Genomic DNA, 20,206 nt, shown 5'->3' with positions numbered 1-20,206 from the left:
CACACTTGGTGACAAAGTCGCTCCAAGTAGATACCCTGTCATTCTGTATTCTACCAAAGGAATGGTGACAAGTTACAGTCTTCATTTGGTACTTTCAGCTGGTGGAACGTTGCTTCAATGTCTGCAGTGATGATGACAGATTCTTTATGGAATCTAGTTAAGACTCCGATCAACGTACTGCCAAATCAGGACCCTGCAAGAGTTGACAATTTTGTGAAACTCCCCAAAATGTTGCTCCACAATCAAACATCACACTAAGTTTTTTCTTCTGTGAATGCGAAACCCCATGGTGTGGTAAGTACCATTTTTTGCCATCACTACATTCCAAGATATGATCTGGTACTTTCTCTGCACAACCTTTAAATATCATGTCAGACACGCATTTGTTGTAGTCCAAATGAAAGGAAGAATCTTTCTTGAATCTTCTCTTTAAATTCAGTGTACGTTATTTGACAATGCTTCTATTATCAGGCATGCATATTTCCCTTTTCTTTAAAGGTTATCCAATGCAATAATGATCATTAACCAGCTTGACAGTTTTTGTCACCGATTCCAGAACTGCTGGTCTTCATTTGAAGGTACCTGGTCATCCTTGAGGCACTCAGGGAAGTTATTCTTGAACTGCTGCTCCCACAGCCCATCAAACTCAACAATCAACATCTTGTTGACACTTGAAGCTGACTGGTTTTGAACCTATTTTTTGTCCTAATGGTCCATTACTTGCCCAACCAAGAATGGTTTTGACAGCGTAAGGTCCATCTCCCATACTCCCTATCGTATCTAGTGGTTCCAGGGCTTTTGGTACATCTGAACCAATCAATAACTCTATCTCAGAGTTGATTTTGCATAAACAAACATTTTTCAAATGCATCCAGGGTTAAATGTCATTTTTATATGGGATGGTTCCTTTATGCACAGGAATAGTCTTTTGAGTGAATATGCCTGGGAGTTCACAAGTATTGTTACTATCCAGTTCAGTGATCTCTTTGCCCAAAACAATGTTGGTTTCAATGTGTTTAACTTGACCTATCGTTCTCAATAGAATTTTTGACCTACTTCCTTGAAGATTAAGTTTATTCATTAGCTCCACAGTACCAAGTTCTGCAGTGCTACCTGGGTTAATAAATGCATAAGTCTGCACTATTGTACTTCCTTTCTTGGCCTTGACTTGTACAGGTACTATTAAAAGTTTTCAGTTGTCTCTCTAACCCCAGAAAGATCATTTGTCAATACCAAGGCTTCAGCATTGTTTCATTTGCTTCTTTTCTTGTCGTTTTTTCCGTTACCGTATTCTTCTTTTCCTTGATGATATTAAGCATTTTGGGATGCTTTAGTCTACTTATGTCGCAGCTGAGTTGATTTGCAGTTTTTGCTGTTGTGGCCTCTTCACACACAGCCAAAACCTATTCCATTTTCCTTAAAAAAAAGCAATTTTCTCACAATGCGTCTTCTTTTCCAACTGTGCACACATTTCCAAAGCATGCCTATCATTAAAGAACAAACATTTCTTCACAGCAGGCAAACTTTAATTTTCCTTAATTTCTTTATTCGCCACTGCCAGGGAAGTGGCAAATGTACTTTTAAAAATTTTGGCTGAGGGTACGATTTGGACCTCTCAACTTTTTTTGTTTACAGTTTGAGTGCTTTTGATATTTCCATACACTGAATCTATGGCAATGTCCACTTGCCCTTCAATGAATTCCAGCAAATCCATAAAAGTAGCCGTTTTATCGCATCGTTTCTGGTATTCAACAACTGAACTTCTCTATAGTTCTCTCATCCAGTAGGGTAACTTATTTAAAATGATTAGCATATTAGTAGTTATATCAAACTCTCGTATATGACCAATATCCTCTTAGTAAGAGGTCATAAGCTTGTAAAGCCTTCATGTCATCTGGATTATTGATGACCATGAAAAAGCCTTTCGTACACAAGCTGAAGCAATTTTATGCTTGTTGCCAAAATGTTTCTTTAGTAAAAACTTAGCCTTTTCAAATCCTTCCTTCAGGGCTACATGATGGCATCTCTTTAAGATCTTTTGGTTGCCCACTCATGAACTGCTCCAAAAAAATACAGACAATCCTCTGAGTTTTGGCTCTAATTTCAATACTGCATTCAACGTTTTTGATAAACGCTTGGAATTGAAGTGGGTCATCATCAAAAACTGAAATCTTTCTCTTGGGCAGAGAAGAGAGAGACTGTAACTGCATTAACGATGCAGCCATTTCAACTTGCTTTCTCATGCCTGGGCGTAAGTTACTTTGTTCACCTGGATTTCTGTTTCTATTACTTGTCAGGAGTGGGAAGCATTTGGCTCACATCTCTGTCCACTGGGGTCATTATTGGGGTTTGAGGTTTTGCACCAACCATGCCTTAACATGGCTAGTTTGGGACCATGCAAGTCTCGTAACTGTAACACTGGTTCTTCTTTGGTATTAAATATTTGGGGTTTTTTTTTGTTGTCCTTCCTCAAAATGTGACTCCAAAACATTAGATGCTTCAGATAATTTATTTTGAGCACTAGATACCTCAGACTTTTCGATTCCTCGACTTGGACTCATTAACAGATATTTTTTGGTTCAGTTCCATTTTCTCCTTTTGCCTCCTTAGCTGGTTCTTTGTAGTTGTTCCTCTTCTCCCTTAGCTGTTCCTCCTGCTCTTCCTTTAATTCTTCTAAGTCGTATAAGAGCAGCCCTTTCATTCTGAACTTTTAAACTTGAAACACTGGCACTTGCTTTAGAACTCCTCTTGCCTCTTCTGCTTCCAGCAATAAACGCACCATCTTCTATTCGTATATCATCCTGTATGTCAGATGTTGTCTTAATATCGCACTCTGGATTTCTCATCCTCCACACCACCATCTTGTGGCTCAGCTTCAGCCATTTCCATGTGGCCGATCTTAGTTTATATTAATGTGTTTTTTCACCAATTCTGTGGGATTTGCATTCCCAGTAGCCGTAACCTTCTGTTTTCCTATTGCCTTGTTCAGTCTCGCAAAGAGAACAGCTTTATTTCCACGTGCATCTAAGTGCCACCGGTGCAATTCTTCTTTAGAGTTGTGACCTTCATCTTCTCGGCACATAGCTCATCAGGGACACCAAATTCAGCGGCAGCTGCCATATTATCCATTCAGCCGAGTGTCGCACACAGACATCAAACTTGCGTAATGATAACTCCAAAACCAAAACAGTCCTCAAAGGACAAGCGACAGTTTCTCCAAAATGTGTTCCAACTGGCAATAAACACACAGAAAATAATCCTTTAGTCAGGCTCACCGCTTCTTCACTGGCCCTGGTAATGCCGTTGACTATCGTGCCTCCTTGAGTTCAAAATGCCTCAAACAGGGGCCAATCAATCCCTGTCCGACTTCCAAATCCAATTTCCAACTTTCTATAGTCTTAAATTCTGTTTCTCATTGACAAAATATTGTAGCGACTATTTTCCTTTACAATCGCTTGGAGGATAGCGGAATGTAGTTGCCTATGATTTATTCAAACAAAGCCATATGAAAGTTGAGTTGATAACTTTATTATCAGTTGCTATACTTTAGTACAAGCCGTTAAAAACTGTTAAGATTGTGCTAAAACTTTGTTAGATGGACAATAAAAATTGTTTACCAATAATAATTCCTTACCATTTCATAGAACAAAAGAAACTAAACTAACATGTGTAATCTCTCTAACAAACCATAAGACCTTAGCTTGAAGATGTTGCTAGGTGACACTCAAAGCATATGTAAACATCTTGAATTTGCTTGCACGAAATACATTTTAATTCTTACACAATCTAAACTCACTTTCACTTTGCATATCCAAACTTTACAAGCTCGTCTCCTCACAAGGTAATGCCACAAATTATTTTTCTCTAATACTGTATCCATTGTTTCAATCTATGGACACATTTCCTCAAAAAATCATCTGACAAAATTATCAAATCAAATCCACTCATCCTTTCTCCAGACATTAAATAAGTGTTAGCTTAATATCGGTCTATTTTCCCTTCAACTTCAAGTCTGAACCTCAGCAAACAAATTTCAACAAGACATGCCTATTTTTACCTCTAGATTTGAAAAACAACATAAAAATCAAAGCTCTGAAATGTTAGCATGTATATTTGAAAACTGTGTACTATTAGACAGCAAATCAACAAATTTCCCAACTTTTATAATAATAAATTGAATGATGCAAACACATTGGTGAAAATGAAACAAGCAACCTTATTCAATAGTAAGTGCATAAGTGGAGGAGCCACTTTAGCCTCCTCTTACAGTCCCTACAAGCATCAACAAGTCTTCAGCCAATTTTGTGAAATCAAAAATTAATTGTGCAATGTACACAAGTAATGTCCTTGAGCACATTGTAGCAAGGGCCAAATTTCAGGAGTCAAGGTGGAAAGATTGTCAAAGAGATCAAGAAAGCACTTGGCCATGTGTGTCAGGAAGGAACTCTGGTAAAACTGGTCATTGGGAATTGAGAGGTTTTCAGTACTTGGAATTATCTTAGTAAATGAAGATATTGATCTGGACAGTATATTAGCCTCAAATATCTTCAGAAGTGGGTAAGTGCAGTGATGTGTGATATTTTATTTCACATTTTCTCAATTGAGGAATTCACAGCTGCATACAAGGCCTGGACAACATTAAGGTACAGGCAAATAAATGGCAAACAACATTTGTGGCGTGCAGGTACCAAACAATAAACATTTTCAGCAACAGGGCTGAACGACTATTTTTTGACCATCAATTAACAGTGACACCACTGTCAAATTCCCACCACTAAGATTCTGTAAAGTACCAAGGACTAGATAACTAATTTGGCTGCAAATGTTAGTTAGAGATATAAGAGATGAGCCTACTCTCCTGCATAGAGCAATTCATGTTCTAATTCTCCCAAGTCTTTATCATCTGTGTGATGTACTTCAGTAACTTGTTGAGATTTCTTTGATGTTCATGACATCTATCATCTAGAACAGTCATTCCCACAGGGGATGGTGCCAGCCCTCCCCCCACCCCCGGGTGCAGGGGAAAGATCCAAGGGAGCAGTGAGGAAAAAGGGGGCAGTCCAAACATTTGTTTGCATCTTGGTAACGTGGTCTGGACAGGACACGTACCACACGCCAGCCAATCAGACAGCAGGCGTTGTGGGGACTGGGGATGATCGCATTTTCACGTCTGCAAGGGCCAAGGCTGTAGGTTTTTAAGGATTGCAAGTTATATTCAGACTTGTGATGTACATTTAAATTATAATATAATAAAGATATAATTGAGGGATCCCACAATATTTCCTTGTTTTTTTTCTGCTGTGTTTTGCTGTGATTTACATTTGTTTTTGCTAGAAATGGTTTGTTTTGTAGCGGGACACAATATATTAATTTATTTATATTTATGTAACATCAGGCAGTGTTAACTTATATTTCATGACTGTACACATCATGTTATACAAATATAGGGTATGTTGTGTTACCAACATGTTATAGTTTCCGTTAGGTATTTACGTCTAACTGTGACTTCTCAAGTTAAGTAGTTCCCAAGTATTTGATTTTGTAGTTTCACATTCGTACTTGTATTATTGGTCAGGGACTTTTCCTAGTAATTGCATTGCTCTTATACTTCATGTATTTTCTGCCTCATTTTGCTGAGATTGCATGATTTTTACAAAGAACATTATATATTTGTTGCAGAATAAAATATGGCTACAGGATAGCAAACAAAAAAATAGTGTAGGCAATAAATTGGTTTACTATAAGTTTTATTTGTGAAATATATATGCTTGTTTATAGTTTTAGATTAGTTGATGTTTTAAATTTGCAGAAGACATAATACCAAAAAACAGGGGTGAGGTCCTGTGTATGTGTGGCCTGGGGTGCGGGGGGGGGGGGGAGCAGCCCGAAAAAGTTTGACCACCACTTATCTAGGACAATAGCTTACACTTCCAGCTTTCTTTACAAAATCATACAATGGTTTTATTTGGAAATATATTATTCTCCTTTTAACACCTAGAGTACAGAGAAAGATTTAAGAGATTAGGACTATATTCATTGGAACGTCGACGGTTGAGAGGGGATTTGATAGAGGTGTTTAAGATTATGAAGGGAATAGATAGATTAGATGAAAGTAGACTCTTCTCCCTGAGAGCAGGGGAGGTTGAAACAAGAGGACACAAGTTGAAGGTAAAGGGGAAAAATTTTAGGAGAAATATTAGAGGATGCTTCTTCACTCAGAGAGTGGTGGCTGAATGGAATAATCTTCTGGAGGAAATGGTTGAGGCAGAGTCAATTCTTTCATTTAAGAGGAAGCTGGATATATACATGGATAGGAGGGGGTTGGAGGGTTATGGGTGGAGAAAAGGCGGGGGGAGCTAGCGGAGTTGTTTGAGTGAACCGGCGTGGACTTGAAAGGCTGAGATGGCCTGTTTCCATGCCACAAACTGTTATATGGTTATTGCAGCAGTCAAAAACCTGATATAGTGAATTCACCATCAAGACATCATCAAGTTTAAGGTTGTGGCTTATCATGGCCCTGCAAGTCAAAGGCAGATGTGTATAAAAGTTGACCTTGCCTTGAACAATAATACATGTATAAACAAGAGAAAAGGCAATTATCCACACTTATACCAAACCTTGATCCATTACTACACTGGCTTTATCTTAAGGCTGTAAGAATATTCAACTCCCTCCATGCCCCTGGCATTTCTCATCTTTGTGACTTGCTTAAACTTTAAAAATACATCTCTACAGGAAACATACGGTCAAACAGGCATCCTAAATTCACCGTACTCTACAATTCAGTAACTATGGTCTTAGCAATCTTAGTTTCTAGCTCTTGGTTTCCAGCTTACTACTGTGTTCTCTTTAGCAAAGATACATTTAAGAAGCTTCAAACTTGTCTTCCTTTGGTCAAAAGTTGAAAGAGTTCTATAAAGCATCATGGGTGTTATGTGATTGGATGGTGCCAATTTACAGAGTAGGCCCAAAGTGCAGCACAACACAATAATCCCATGCACATGCACATTCAATAATGCAAGCAGAGAATGTTTTACTTGTCACATTCTTATATAGCAACATTTTGTATTTCAGGGCAATATTAGTGTAATAGCATTGGCAAGATTCTAAAATTTAACCACTTAAATGATTGTAATTCAATTCAAATCACAGATATAATCTGAGCAACGAGTGCAAGTATGCTAGCTTTAATCTAGAATTCATGTCAAGCCTGGTGTAAAGATTGACAATTTATTTTACAGACTTGTGCATTTTTTCTTACGATAGTTCACTGAGCCACCATAAGATACAATTCATTATTGACTTTTTCATTAAAAAATTGTTCCCATTACAAACACTTCATTTAAATGAGGTTTGAATATCACAGTTTTGGCACCTTAACTTGTATTGCTTAACATTTTCAAATATTTACCCTAAATAAAATGGAATGAAAACAGTCATTAAGTACAACGACAATAATTAATCTGTGAAAGTTAGAGAGCCCACTGAGAATCAAGACGTTGAGAATAATCCACAGGAATTGTTAAGGTGCAACAGAATGCCTGTTTTATATCTGAATTAGTGTTACAGTTTTATGTACCTGATTTGCAATCTGGCTTTTGTAATTATCACATATGTGTTAATAATAGCATTAATTAATTTATACATATATATGTATAAATGAAGCAACTTAAATAAGAATAGGCTATTGTACCATCTCTAGGTGGGAATGACCTATCTGAACAAGGCATTGCCAGACTAATAGCACTATAATTGGCGTTGAGCCTCAGACGGGAAGTATGAATTCAGGCAAAGTGAGTCATAGGACTAAATAGTTAGGGGAACGGATAGGAGATTCTGCAACTCAAAAGTTATTCCAGGATTGGGTGTTGCCTCTTGGGTGCTCAGGTTCAGGACATCTCCAACGGGTTGTAGAATATTCTTAAGGGGTAGGCTTATCAACCAGAGGTTGGACAGGATTGGGTAGAGGACCTGCAAAGTAATTTTATGAGTTAGGAATGAGGTTGAAAAGCAGTTCCTCCAAGGTGATAATCTCTAGAGAGATAAATTCTGATGCCATGAGCTAGGGAAGGTCAGAACAGGAAGACAGCACAGACAAATGAATGGCTGATGAAATGGTGCAGGAAGTAGGGTTTCAAGTTCTTGGATCATTGGAACCTTTTCTGGGGAATTGGTGACCTACACAAGTGGAACAGGTCCTTTCGGCTCACGGGCCCATGCTGCACAAATACATCTGCGATGTTCTCCCATTTTTCAATTCATTTTATTGTGTGAGACTGTCTATTTAAGAAAACAGATTTAACAACTTGCCTGCAAGATGTGAAATGACTGTGAAACTAGCGGCAAGCTTTGAACATCATGTCCCTTTTACTGGATACATATGTAGAATCAACACAGAAGCCCTGGAGAAGCCTGGTGCTAAGACCATGTGACCAGCTTCTTAAAAAGACAGTGCATTGTTTGTTCAGGAGGCTACCTTAGCACAACAGTAAACACCTCTTGGACCTCCTTTGTGGGAATGAGAAATCCACTTGGCCTCATTGTGTGGTTATAGACAAAATGTCAGATTTCCTCCTTTTGGTTATAGAGGAACAAAATACCACTTTGACTGACCCACGAAGATGGTTTTAAAGTTGCAGAAGAAATACCGCACTCTACTTAGACTGACCCACGAAAAGGGTTCTCTACTGGCAGAAGAAGACCCACGAAAATATTTCTAATTGCAGAAGAGGCACTAATCTAAAAAGGACACTTCACCTCAACAAGGGTGTCGTGAGTAATCAACGTTCTGTCACCCACTTCAGGAAATGCTAACTTCATTCTAAGGCCTTTGTGTCTCAACCACCTTAAAGCCTGCGTGTGCATCAATTTCAAACCCATGGGCCATTACTGAATATTTGAAACTGAATTTGAACTGCCTTCCGAGAAGTGAGCCTTCAGCTGTAGTTCCTTGGAATAGTCCACACACATTAATATATTTGCACGTAGTTAGAGTTTAAGTTAGATAATTGTATATAAAGTTAGTTAAATTTACATAAGTTAGTTAGATTAGGTGTTATATAATTGTTGATTAATAATTTAAAATATTATTTTAAATATAACATCATCTGGGCTTATTTTTAAATCGCTGTTATCGAGTACCTAACACACCCAATTGACTTACAACCCCCAGTCCGTTTTGAAGGGTGGGAGGAAACCGGAGCCCCTGGTAAAAGCCATGCAGAGATGGGGGGAACGTACAAACTCCTTACAGACAGTGCGGGATTTAAACCCTAGTCCTGATCGCAGGCGCTGTTACACTGTTGTGCTGACTATGCAGTCCTATTCTGAGGAAGGGGCAACCTGCACAAGTGGGATAGGATGCACCTGAACTGGAGGGTAACAAATAATCTGGCAGCAAGGATTGGTAATGTTTGGGGGGGTGGGAGATGTTTAAACTAGATTAACAGGGGAGTGAGAACCACAGGGAAGAGGAAGAGGCAATTGGCACACATACAGACAACTGGTAGGGAGTTTGTGTGGAAGGACAGGAAGACAGAGCAAAATTGCAGCCACGCTATAGCAAAAAAATGTATCATGTCAACCTGGAAATTAGAAGATAGTCTGAGAATACAACAATGGTACATCGAAATGAATAAATGTATTCCATTGGAAAAAATAACATACAATTTAAGAAATAACATCACAGTATTCGAACAAATTTGGGAACCATACATGGAACACAACAGAGAAGTCCTCCACCGCCTAAAATGACAGAAGGAGAAGACGACGAAATGAACTGACCCAGTATGTAAAAGTAGAAGACACAAATTTCTTGTTTATTTTCATTGTGTGATGAGATTGTTTAATGGGTTTAATGTATCACATAGGTTGAACATTGAGTGGGTGGGGAGGGGGGATGAAGGAGGGAGGGAAGGGAGGGGGAAAAAGGGGAGAAAATGACACTGTGTATATTCAAGAGGGAAATGTTTGTGTGTATTTTGGTTAATATGGTTTATAGTGTGAAAAATAAAACATATATAAAAAAAAGAGTAGATATAGGATTGATAGAATGATGATGGAAAAATTATAATGGGAAACAAGGGCATGAAAAAGGAATTAAATGAGTATTTTGCATCAGTCTTCACTGTGGAAGACATTAACAGTATATTGGACTCTCAAGGGTGTCAAGAAAGAGAGGTGAGTGCAGTCACGATCACCAGAGAGAAGGTGTTTGGAAAGCTGAAATGTCTAAGGGTATACAAGTCTCCCGGACCAAAAGGAATGCACACTCGGATAATGAAAGTAGTAGGTATAGAGATTGTGCAGTCACTAGTAATGGCATAGTTCCGGAAGAGAGGAAAGTTGCAAAGGTCATTCCACTATTTAAAAAGGAAGGGAGGAAGCAGAAAGGAAATTATAGACCTGTTAGCCTAACATCAGTGGTTGGGAAGTTGTATGAGTCAATTATCAAGGATAGATTATGGAGTATCTGAAGGTGCATGACAAGTTAGGCCAAAGTCAGCATGCCTTCCTCAAGGGAAAATTTTGCTTGATAAACCTCCAGCAATTCTTTAAGGAACCACAAGCAGGCTAGATAAAGGACATGTAATGGATGCTGTATATATTGGACTTTCAACAGGCTTTTGACAAGGTGCCTTACAAAATGAGAGTCCAAGGAATTACAAGAAAGATACAGTAAAACCCCCAGAATCTGGAATTCAAGCGATCAGCAGCCTCAGGATAACAGCAAGTAAAATCAAGAAATTATATATATATATATATATATATATATAGATAAAAATTAATAAAACAGAAAGTGCAAATAAAGGGATCCTATTCTGGTTCACTACTGGCTACCAGTGGTGTACTACAAGGGTCAGAATAATTGCAGAATAAATGGCTATGTGGCTAAATTTGCAGATGATACAAAGATAGGTGGAGGGGAAGATACTGAGGAGGAAACGGAGAGGCTACACAGACTTGGATTAGGAGAAAAAGGGCAGACGATTATTTGGATGGGGAGATCATTCAAAATTAGAGGGGGAAAGGGATGTGGTAGACCTTGAGCAGGATACTATAAAAGTTAACCTCCAGGTTGAGTTGGTGATGAAGAAGGTGAATTTAATTTTGGCATTCACATCCAGAGGAAGAGGATACAAGAGCAGGGATGTGAAGTTGAGGCATTATAATGTCTCACTTCCAGTATGGGGTACAGTTTTGTGTTCCTTATTCAAGGAAAGATGTGCTGCCATTGGAGAGGATCTATTTGCAAGAATGATTCCTGGAATGAAGGGATAAGCATATGAGGAATATTTAATGTCTTTTTGGACTATACCACTTGGAGTTCAGAAAAATGAGGGGGACTTCATGGAAGCATTTTGAATATTGAAAAGCCTGGACAGAGTAGACATGACAAAGTTGTTTCCCTAAGGTAGTGGAGTCAAGGACAGGAGGGCACAACTTCAGGTTTGAAGGGCCCTATTTAAAACAGATGCGGAGGAATTTCTTTAGCCAGAGTGGTGAGCCCCTGGAATTTGCTGACATGGACAGCCGTGGAGGCCAGGTCATTGGATGTATTTAATGCAAAGATTGATAGGCATCCAAAGTGTCAGGCTATCAAAGGTTGTGGGTAGAAGGCAAGGTAGTGAGGCTGAGTGGGAGAGTGGATCAACTGATGATGAAATGGCAGAGCAGATTCAACAAATTGAATAGCCTAGTTCAACTCCTATAGCTTTTGGTCTTATTTCCCCCTTCAAGTGAACTCCTACATCCTTTATATGGCTCAAAGGAAACAGTTAATATCATCTGTCTATAACTGAAACCTGTTATCTCCTTTTCCTTGAACAAATTCTCGGTATCTCTGGCCATTCAGGGTTCTCTGATCTTGCCTGCCTTGTCCTTTACTCTTATAGGGACATAATTGCCCTCACTCTTTCAATGAGCTATTCAAAATGGTTAAGTTTGACTGAAAGTTATTAAAACAAGTTAATCAGCCAGCTAAATTTCCCTCAATACAGTGAAATATCAGATTCAAGTCATGGTTAATGTTAAAAATGGAATCCTCTGAAAAGATCAATCATTTAGCTACCAACATTTGGATCAAAACATACATTTCTATCAAAATGATGTAAAAATTACACTGATTTGAAACATTAACTTACTGATTTCGCATCGCAGTCAAATTTAACAAATACCACATTCACCACAACATAATTCTCAGGTTTCCTTGTCTATCCATTCGAAAACACAAGACAAATACCCCATAGCCGCCACCTTCAGCTGTAGCTTAGAGTAACAAAAAATGCTGAAAGTATTATCTATCAATTTATGGAGGCATCAGTCTAGTGCTAAGAGATGCTAGAACACCTAAACTGACCTCCAAAAAGATCCAGATCAGTGGTTGTTGCCGAGGCAGCAGCAGTAGGTGTAGTAGCATCTGCTGTTGAAGGAGAAGTTTTCAAGGAAGTCTCTGCAGCAAACGGATCAGGTGGTTGTGTCTCAGGGGCACTAGGAAGGGCAGGAGATGCCAAAGAATCTGTATTGCAAGCATCAAGGAAAGGTGAAGGGAGAAGAAAAATGTACAAATGCCGATCTTGAAGCCATTTATCTCTTCAAAAATGATCCATTGAAAGTTTCAGATGCAATTAAGTTGACTAAAAATGAATTAAACTATTGTACTCACCTTCGCCTAAAAGATCTGTTTTATCCATTATAAAGATGCAGTATTAAAAAAAAAGATAGTAATTATAACTACAGAATCTCATTGTACATTCACCATCTGGATGTTCTCACTTTAAATTGGCGTAGTTTAAATGAAGTTACCAAGAGTTCAGAAAATTGCAACCTTTAATCTAACTTCACCTTATTGAAAAGAGCTGAACATAAAAATGTCCTTTCTATTCCATATTAAGTCACAAAGAATGAAGACATTCAATAAACATTTGCTAATATTTCATCTAATTGAAAAGCTCTCTGAGGTGGCATCAATATATGTGATCTCTGAAAGGCGTCAAGATGCAGTTTAAACTGTTAAAAACAACTCAAAAATCAGGCTTTTAACAAAATAATGTTCCGTGTTACTTAGCAGAGAAGTTGTGCCTTTATCATACCATTTCCAATATTTCCACATTACAAAATAGAAAAATGATTTAAAATATTCATGGCATATTTAAAATTTATTTAAAATATTTTTAAATTTGCATTCCACCTTGAAGCTTCTATAGAATCCAGTGTATTATCATTTTCTCATGTCATCTCATTTATCAGAAAATGTTAATAAATATTGCTGTATTTCTTCAGCTGCGCAAGTGAGATAGTTATCAGCTTATCCTTGAACATGGTATCAAGTCCTATCCAAAACATCACATTGAACATGCAATCAGTGAGGAATGGTGCAGTCAATTATGAAATGGCAAAGATTAACCATAGCAGCATAACTGGTGCGATCAGAAATTAGTTCAAGGATGCAAGTGCATTGTGAACGCAATGGTTTCTTAAAATGTTGTTCTTTATGACCTGAAAAAAAAAATTCTTATTGTTACTTCTTGTCTTGCTGCAGAAGACCAGATATCAATTTACTCAAAGTGGATGATTTAAAATAGGGACCAAGATAAAATTATAAGAATTATTCATCACACAAAAGAACAGTCCCAAAACTGATTTGACACTTCCAAGTCAAAATGCTCTGAAATCTGAGGAAACAGTCTGAGAGCCATTGGAAGTAATGTGTTCCTTTCCCCACCCATATCTACTAGTTACATTTCAAGATAAAATGGTTAAAAGTTTGATCCATCATATTTTCTGTTTTGTTTCATGTAATCTGAATGAAGACAGTCAAATTTGATTTTTAACACCTTTTGAAATAAATACTCAAATTAGGATAAAAAAACATTTGCGTTAATATCTTTTCTAATTGATACTTTTATTATTTTAGATAAAAATTCTCCTCTGTATTCAGTTTGCAGTACATTTTTAGAAAAATAACAAGAACAATCCCCAAAAACCTTGCCAAATGCTTGATCCAATCAAAATCGATCTTCATGTATGTTAGGTCTGCTTTGTTCATGAATGACTGAGACAAACACCAGACTGAGTCGAAATCAGGGTTCTTTGTTCTTTATTACCGGATTGTAACACTTGCGACTAACAATGTTAGTCGGAGAATGCATTCTGCCGTTATCAGCAAAATGGTGATTTTTTATACCCTTGGATACGTGCTTAGAACATCATCATATCATTACTTGTCCAATGACTAAAACTGTTGCTATCCTTTCCCTGCTAGCTTCCTGCCTCTCAATCCATCAATGTCTCTCTTATCTTGTAAGTACAAGGATGCATTCACATCTTGTTACAGCCCTGCAAAGGGTAACTCCTTACACATTCCCATCTCATGATGTTTTACCTAACATGTATCAATTGCATAACATCAGCAGAACAATAGCAATAACAAGGTTCAGTCTCATCCTGCCTTTAGATTTGATTTCTTGAACTCCATGCAGAATTTGCTCAAGTTCATCCTTAGTCACATACTAACATGGTAACAAAAGGGTACACTTTGATTCTAAAAGTGAATTCCCCTGACAACACCAAACTGTGCTTAGAGGATGAATTTCAGGTTATTTTAATCTGTTATAAATATTCTTGTAATGAAATTTTCTCACCTCCCCAAGCACTCGCTGGTGGATTTGCTGCTGCTGTTGACTGAATTGCAGGTGTAAAATCTGGTTGTAGATCAAGAAGATCATTGGACAATTTTGATGCACTGTAATGAAAGTGTTTTGTAATTTACAGTTCAGAAAATATTTCACCATCATAAACATTTGGGCTCTGAATTTCCAGGACAAGGTCTGAACTCTTATCGTTGCACTAACTGTTGATAATATCAGTATTTCCAAGAACAAGTCATTTCAACACAGAAATAGAGATATTATTGGTTTAGTGGCTGTCCATGAGATTTGTAATCTTAATTGCAAATGCCATTCACACTGGCCAACAAATTGTATAGTTTTCTTTGAGGACTGAACTGACAACAAAGAGCATCCAGAGAAAGGGCACATTCTTCAGCAAAAAACATCATGGCTTAAAAATGATGACAGTGTTTAGGCCTTAACTTTTCTTGGAGCTCATACTGGGCTCTATTGTATTTTCCACATGAAATGAAAACACTCTTCTGAGACATCATAATAAATGAAAAACTCTCAAACTTTGAACTTGTTAACTGACTGTATACAAAAATAAGTAATAGCAGCCTAATTATCTAGACTTAGTCCTTGAATTGGAGGAAGTAAATGTTATCTTCAGTTTCTAAAATAAGAAAAAGTTCAAAGATGTACGTTCATGTTTAAAATGTAAACATATTTATCAGTGCCCAATTAATAACAGAGTATAGGGACTAAACCTTCCAGACAATTTTATTTTACGTAAACATCCAAAACAAATAGACTGGTCTCCAGCTCTTTTGAAATGAATTGAATTGAATACATCAATGCAAATTCATCAAGTCTGTAAACTGTTTGCAATGGTTTGATGTCGGGATCAGGAGGAGACAAGTCAGAAATTACAAGTTGGGCAAACTTCACAAGTAGTCAAAAGTATTGAATGGGTTTGAATGTGGCACTGTCATGTGTCTGCGAGGGTTTCCTCCAGGTACTCTGATTTCCTCTCACCCTTGAAAACATTTAATTGGAGTATTTGGGGGGGGCGTGGGCTCATGGGCTGGAGAGCCTGCTACGGTACTTGTGTGTACATTTAAATTTAAAACTTGTAAAGCACTAAAACTAGTGGTTGTACATTTAAGTAGGGAAAGCATATGCTGGTCACTTTCACCTGTAATATTAAGGCAGATTTTTGATATTTTTTGTTTTAAATTATAGAAAATGTTTTGGTATTTTCACCAAGGCCTTCAATTACAACAGCAATGCAATGAATGACCTGATCTCCTGACTACTGTCTATTCTACCTAAATCTTCAACTGGCATGGGTATTCTTTGTTCCTGTACATTAAGGTCATAATTTTCTAATGAATGATTGGTGCAGGTAACACCAAAGGTCTTTGCTTATTCCCTACTAGAAATATCAAGATCAACAGCCTTTCTTTGTTCGAATACAATAAAATAATTCATGTGCTGAGCAAAAAACTGACAACAATGAAAAGGGTTCTCCATGCTGTTGATATAGTTCCCAGCTAAATCATTTTCTGGTAACGCACAAGTCAGAACCATCTCCAAATAAAATGGACCTATAATTTAAAGTCTAATTATTTTTAAAATCTTCCATTCTACTATTGAAGATACAAAATAAATTTCAACCTTCACACACATCTTCAAAAAAGCATTTAATCTCCCACTAAGTATCACTCAGCTGGAAAATTGAGGAAAAGCTTCAGAATGACAACTCTTATATGTACATAAAGACATGTACACTTCACACAATAAACAATTTGACATTATAATAAAATGCACAGTATAAGGAACCAAGTACTTAAAAACATTTGGTATTGTTCTACAATTTTTTTTTTATCTCCAGCTCGAAATGGACTTGCCTTGCTGGAGCTACGACAGAAGGTTGGGATGAAAAGAGATCAACTACTGCAGCAGTATCAGCCATCTTTGCAGGACTAGATGTGGGAGATGACCCTGTGTTTTCTGGAGAACCCTGGAAAGGTTTAAACAAACATCTTTGAAGAATGCAGATGGTTACTCGTGTTTAGAATGTTCTGTTTTACCCATAAACATTGAGACCAACCTTTTTTGAACTCGCTGAATTTGTTCATACATTTTAGCATAAGTAATTACTGAAAAAAAAGTGCTCAGGTTTGAAATAACCTATCCAACAATCAAAAAGAAATAAATCTTAGAAGCACTCAGAAGGATGAAATTTAAGGTAGTTGGGATACTCAAGTGAGATTTTTCAGGTACTTGCATTTGGTTTTATTACCTGTCCCATAAATGATTACATTTTAATCTAATGCCAGAAGCACAATGGCTTCAGTTTCAACATGCAAAATGTTGGAGGAAATCAGAAGCTCAGGCCAAATCCATGGAAGAGAATGGATAGTCAATGTTTCAAGTCAAAACCCTTCATCAGGAATCTTGATGGAGGGGTTCAGCCAAAACACTGACCATCTATTGCCTTCCATTGACACCACCTGACCCATAAAGTTCCTCCAGCAATCTGTGCATTGCTGCAGTTTCCAGCATCTCTTTTGTTTAACTCAGCTTTATAGTTCAGCCCTTTGGCCTCCCCCCAAAAAATCAAAAGTGCAAAGAATGAAAAGTCTCAAATAGATTTTGATTTCATTAATTTATAAGATGAAGGCTTTGCTGGCAAGATTATTTATTATGCATTTTGAGGCATTATCTTGAACCAATGAAGTACCCTCACGTGGCTTGCTAATTTAGAATTCAAGAATTGTAGTTTTTAAAAACAAAAGTACCATTTTAATGCTATTTGTCACAGTAACTTTTATTTGTTCAAGATTGAACAAGGTAAAATTTCTTCTTTGCCACAGTGCTCGTGCCAAATAGGTGGGACAGCAGATTCAATCTATAACCACCTCAAGACATACCATTTTGGAAACTTATTAGAATTTTTATTTGTATAGAGGGGCAGGGATATGACTTCATAATGATCATAATTTTTATAAAATGCCTGATGAGCCTCTGTGGATTTATAACAGGGTTCCTGAGATCCAATCTTATTCAAATAGGGTGATGCCATTACATCATAAGAGAACTTGGTTTCTTCAGAATGAACTTTCCTGGATTTCCTGAAAACTTTGAGGACTGCTGTAGCAGTCTTATTCAAGTGGTGTTTGTTTCACCAAACCCCTATGTACACTATTTCTTCTTTCTAAAGCTGCATGCTAATTTCTGTCACTATGCCTAATCTTGCCTTAAGTGAAGTGAATCTCAGGATTCTAATGTTCTCCCTCCTACATAACCACTTCCTCAGCCATTCATTGATCTACACTAGTGTATTGACGAATACACATCAACATGTGACATTTCAAGCCAACAATTATTAAACAAAAGGGTTTTTTTCTAAAAAGGATCATTTATAAACCCTGAAATTTGGTTTCCAGGACCTCATTCTCTTCTATTACGCCAATTTCAAAGCACCCTCACCTCACGATATACTTTGCTTATTTAGCTAACAATGCAATTTGGCCATTAGTTAATAGCCTTTGGCTATTCACCAGTGAAGTGCGAGTTTGTCAATTGAACAACATCCTTAAATGTTAGGAATAAAGTAATTGTATTGAAGAGATTATGATATTTAGAATTGTTTAAAAAAGATATCAACACAATCATACCTCAGATGCTGGTGGATAAACTGACCTCGCTGGGAATCAACACCCCTCTCTGCAACTGGATTCTGGATTTCTTGATGGAAAGACCACAGTCTGTTCGGATTGGCAGCAAAACCTCAAGCCCCATCATGCTGAACTCTGGCGCACCCAAGGCACAGCCGGCTACTGTTCACGTTGCTGACTCATGATTGCACTGCCAGATTCAGTTCCAACAGAATCATCAAATTTGCGGAGGGTACATCAGTAGTTGACCTCATCAGCAACAATGAGTTGCATTAGAGAGAGGGGACTGAAAGGCTTGTAAAATGATGCAAGAACAACAACCTAAGTCTTAATGTGGACAAGAAAAAGGAGGTGATTATGGACTCTAGGAAGATGAAGGTTGGCCATTCTCTACTACACATCAATGGTTCTGTTCTGTAATGTAGATAATGGAGAGCACAAAGCTCCTTGGTGAGCATATAATGGATGATCTATTCTGGACTCACAACACCTCCCCATTAGTCAGAGGGGCACAACAGTGCCTATACTTCCCAAGGAGGGCAAGGCAACCGACCTCATCTTGACAACTTTTTAATTGGGAGTGTCTTATAGAGACCCTTTCCATCAAACACAGTATTTTCAACCCATTACCATCAAGGTGATACAGGAGCATCAAAATCAGGACTGCCAAACTGGGGAATAGTTTCTTCCAAAAGGCTCCTGTAACTATGAAAATCACCCCAAATAGCTATCTACTTATTTATTTATTTTGATTATTTATGTGACCATTATGCACTGTGTGCTTTTGTACATACTCCATGTCCTGGAGAGATGCTGTTTCATTGGTTTGCATATGTATAATCAGATGTTAATAAACAAGAATTAACAGTAGAATGAATTTCAGAAAAATGGAAAATGTGTCATTTCCAAAAGAAAAAAAAATTCAATGAAGTTTCAGACATTTAAAATTCTGAAAAAGTCAATGCACAAATAAGCAAGGATGCTAGAAAGAAATATTAACTTAAATGCTGTGTGACCTGCTGAGCATTGCAACAATGAGTCATTTGAAAACTTTTTTTTAAAAAGTGTAATCACCTTTGTATAATTTTGTGTGGTTTTTATTGCTTGAGAGTTTCACATAGGAAAAACAGATCAAGGGTCACAATACAATAACCTTTGGTGCAGATCACAGAAATCAGGCTGAACAGGCATAGGTTGGAAGGAAAAAGAAATGAAGTGAAAAGAGTGGAGGGAAAATTACTTTCAGTACCCTCAACAGAAAATTATCTGCTTTTTAACCTTCATGGATACAAATTATCTTGTGTATTACGTATAACAGCTTTTATAAACAGATGCACAATAAAGCAGCAAATGAAAATTCTCACTCAAGACAAAAGAAAATGCAGAACGTTATCCTATTCTTCATTTGGTGGGGGGAGGTTAGGGGGGTTGATGCATTGAGTGGGAAAAAAAATCAAACATTACCGTATTCCCCTGTAAAGGTGCTCCTGTTGACCTAAAAATATGGGCAGATGATTAGATATCTTCAAGATATAGCAGAAAGCGGTTAACAATGAATTACGTATACCCTGAAGGCATCTTTGTCTGTGTACAATGTTGTATGGGAATGGCACACAAAGTAATAGGATTTAGGAAGCAAATATAGTAAAGCAGTAAAATATCACAATGCAAAATTAGAAATGCACTTATGACCCAGATATATTCATAACTAATGCAAAGTAGCACCGTAATTCACAACCTTCATTGTTGCACTGGGCAATCTTAGAAACCCCAAGCTAAGGGGAGGAGTTGGATAGAGAATTAAAAACAATTTTGAAATATTCAAATATATCACTGACAATGTAACAAGTGTTGTTCTTATTTCTATGTAAACCAGCACATAATATTTAAACTAGTGTACCAAACTGCCCC

The 20,206-nt window shown here is 37.4% G+C and overlaps 1 protein-coding gene across 28 annotated transcripts in view; it reads right to left on the bottom strand.

Annotated features, from left to right (window-relative positions):
* The window catches only part of LOC138736934 (clathrin coat assembly protein AP180-like), a 209,066-nt gene that overhangs the window by 56,047 nt on the left and 132,813 nt on the right, over window positions 1-20,206 (bottom strand). For 23 of the 28 annotated variants that reach the window (XM_069887162.1, XM_069887167.1, XM_069887168.1 and 20 more), the window contains 4 exons: window positions 19,760-19,790; window positions 16,523-16,635; window positions 14,643-14,743; window positions 12,359-12,517 (listed from right to left, as the gene is read on the bottom strand). In XM_069887162.1, the coding sequence (XP_069743263.1) occupies window positions 12,359-12,517; window positions 14,643-14,743; window positions 16,523-16,635; window positions 19,760-19,790 (404 nt within the window). Of the gene's footprint in view, window positions 1-12,358; window positions 12,518-12,664; window positions 12,680-14,642; window positions 14,744-16,522; window positions 16,636-19,759; window positions 19,791-20,206 lie in introns of all 28 variants that reach the window. The other 5 variants (XM_069887160.1, XM_069887171.1, XM_069887173.1 and 2 more) reach the window with 2 other exon arrangements.

The sequence above is a fragment of the Narcine bancroftii genome, chromosome 6 (genome assembly GCF_036971445.1).
Source record: "Narcine bancroftii isolate sNarBan1 chromosome 6, sNarBan1.hap1, whole genome shotgun sequence".
Classification (NCBI taxonomy): Eukaryota; Metazoa; Chordata; class Chondrichthyes; order Torpediniformes; family Narcinidae; genus Narcine; species Narcine bancroftii.
Note: the sequence above shows the minus strand (reverse complement) of the source record. Positions and strands in the feature narration are given on the sequence as shown.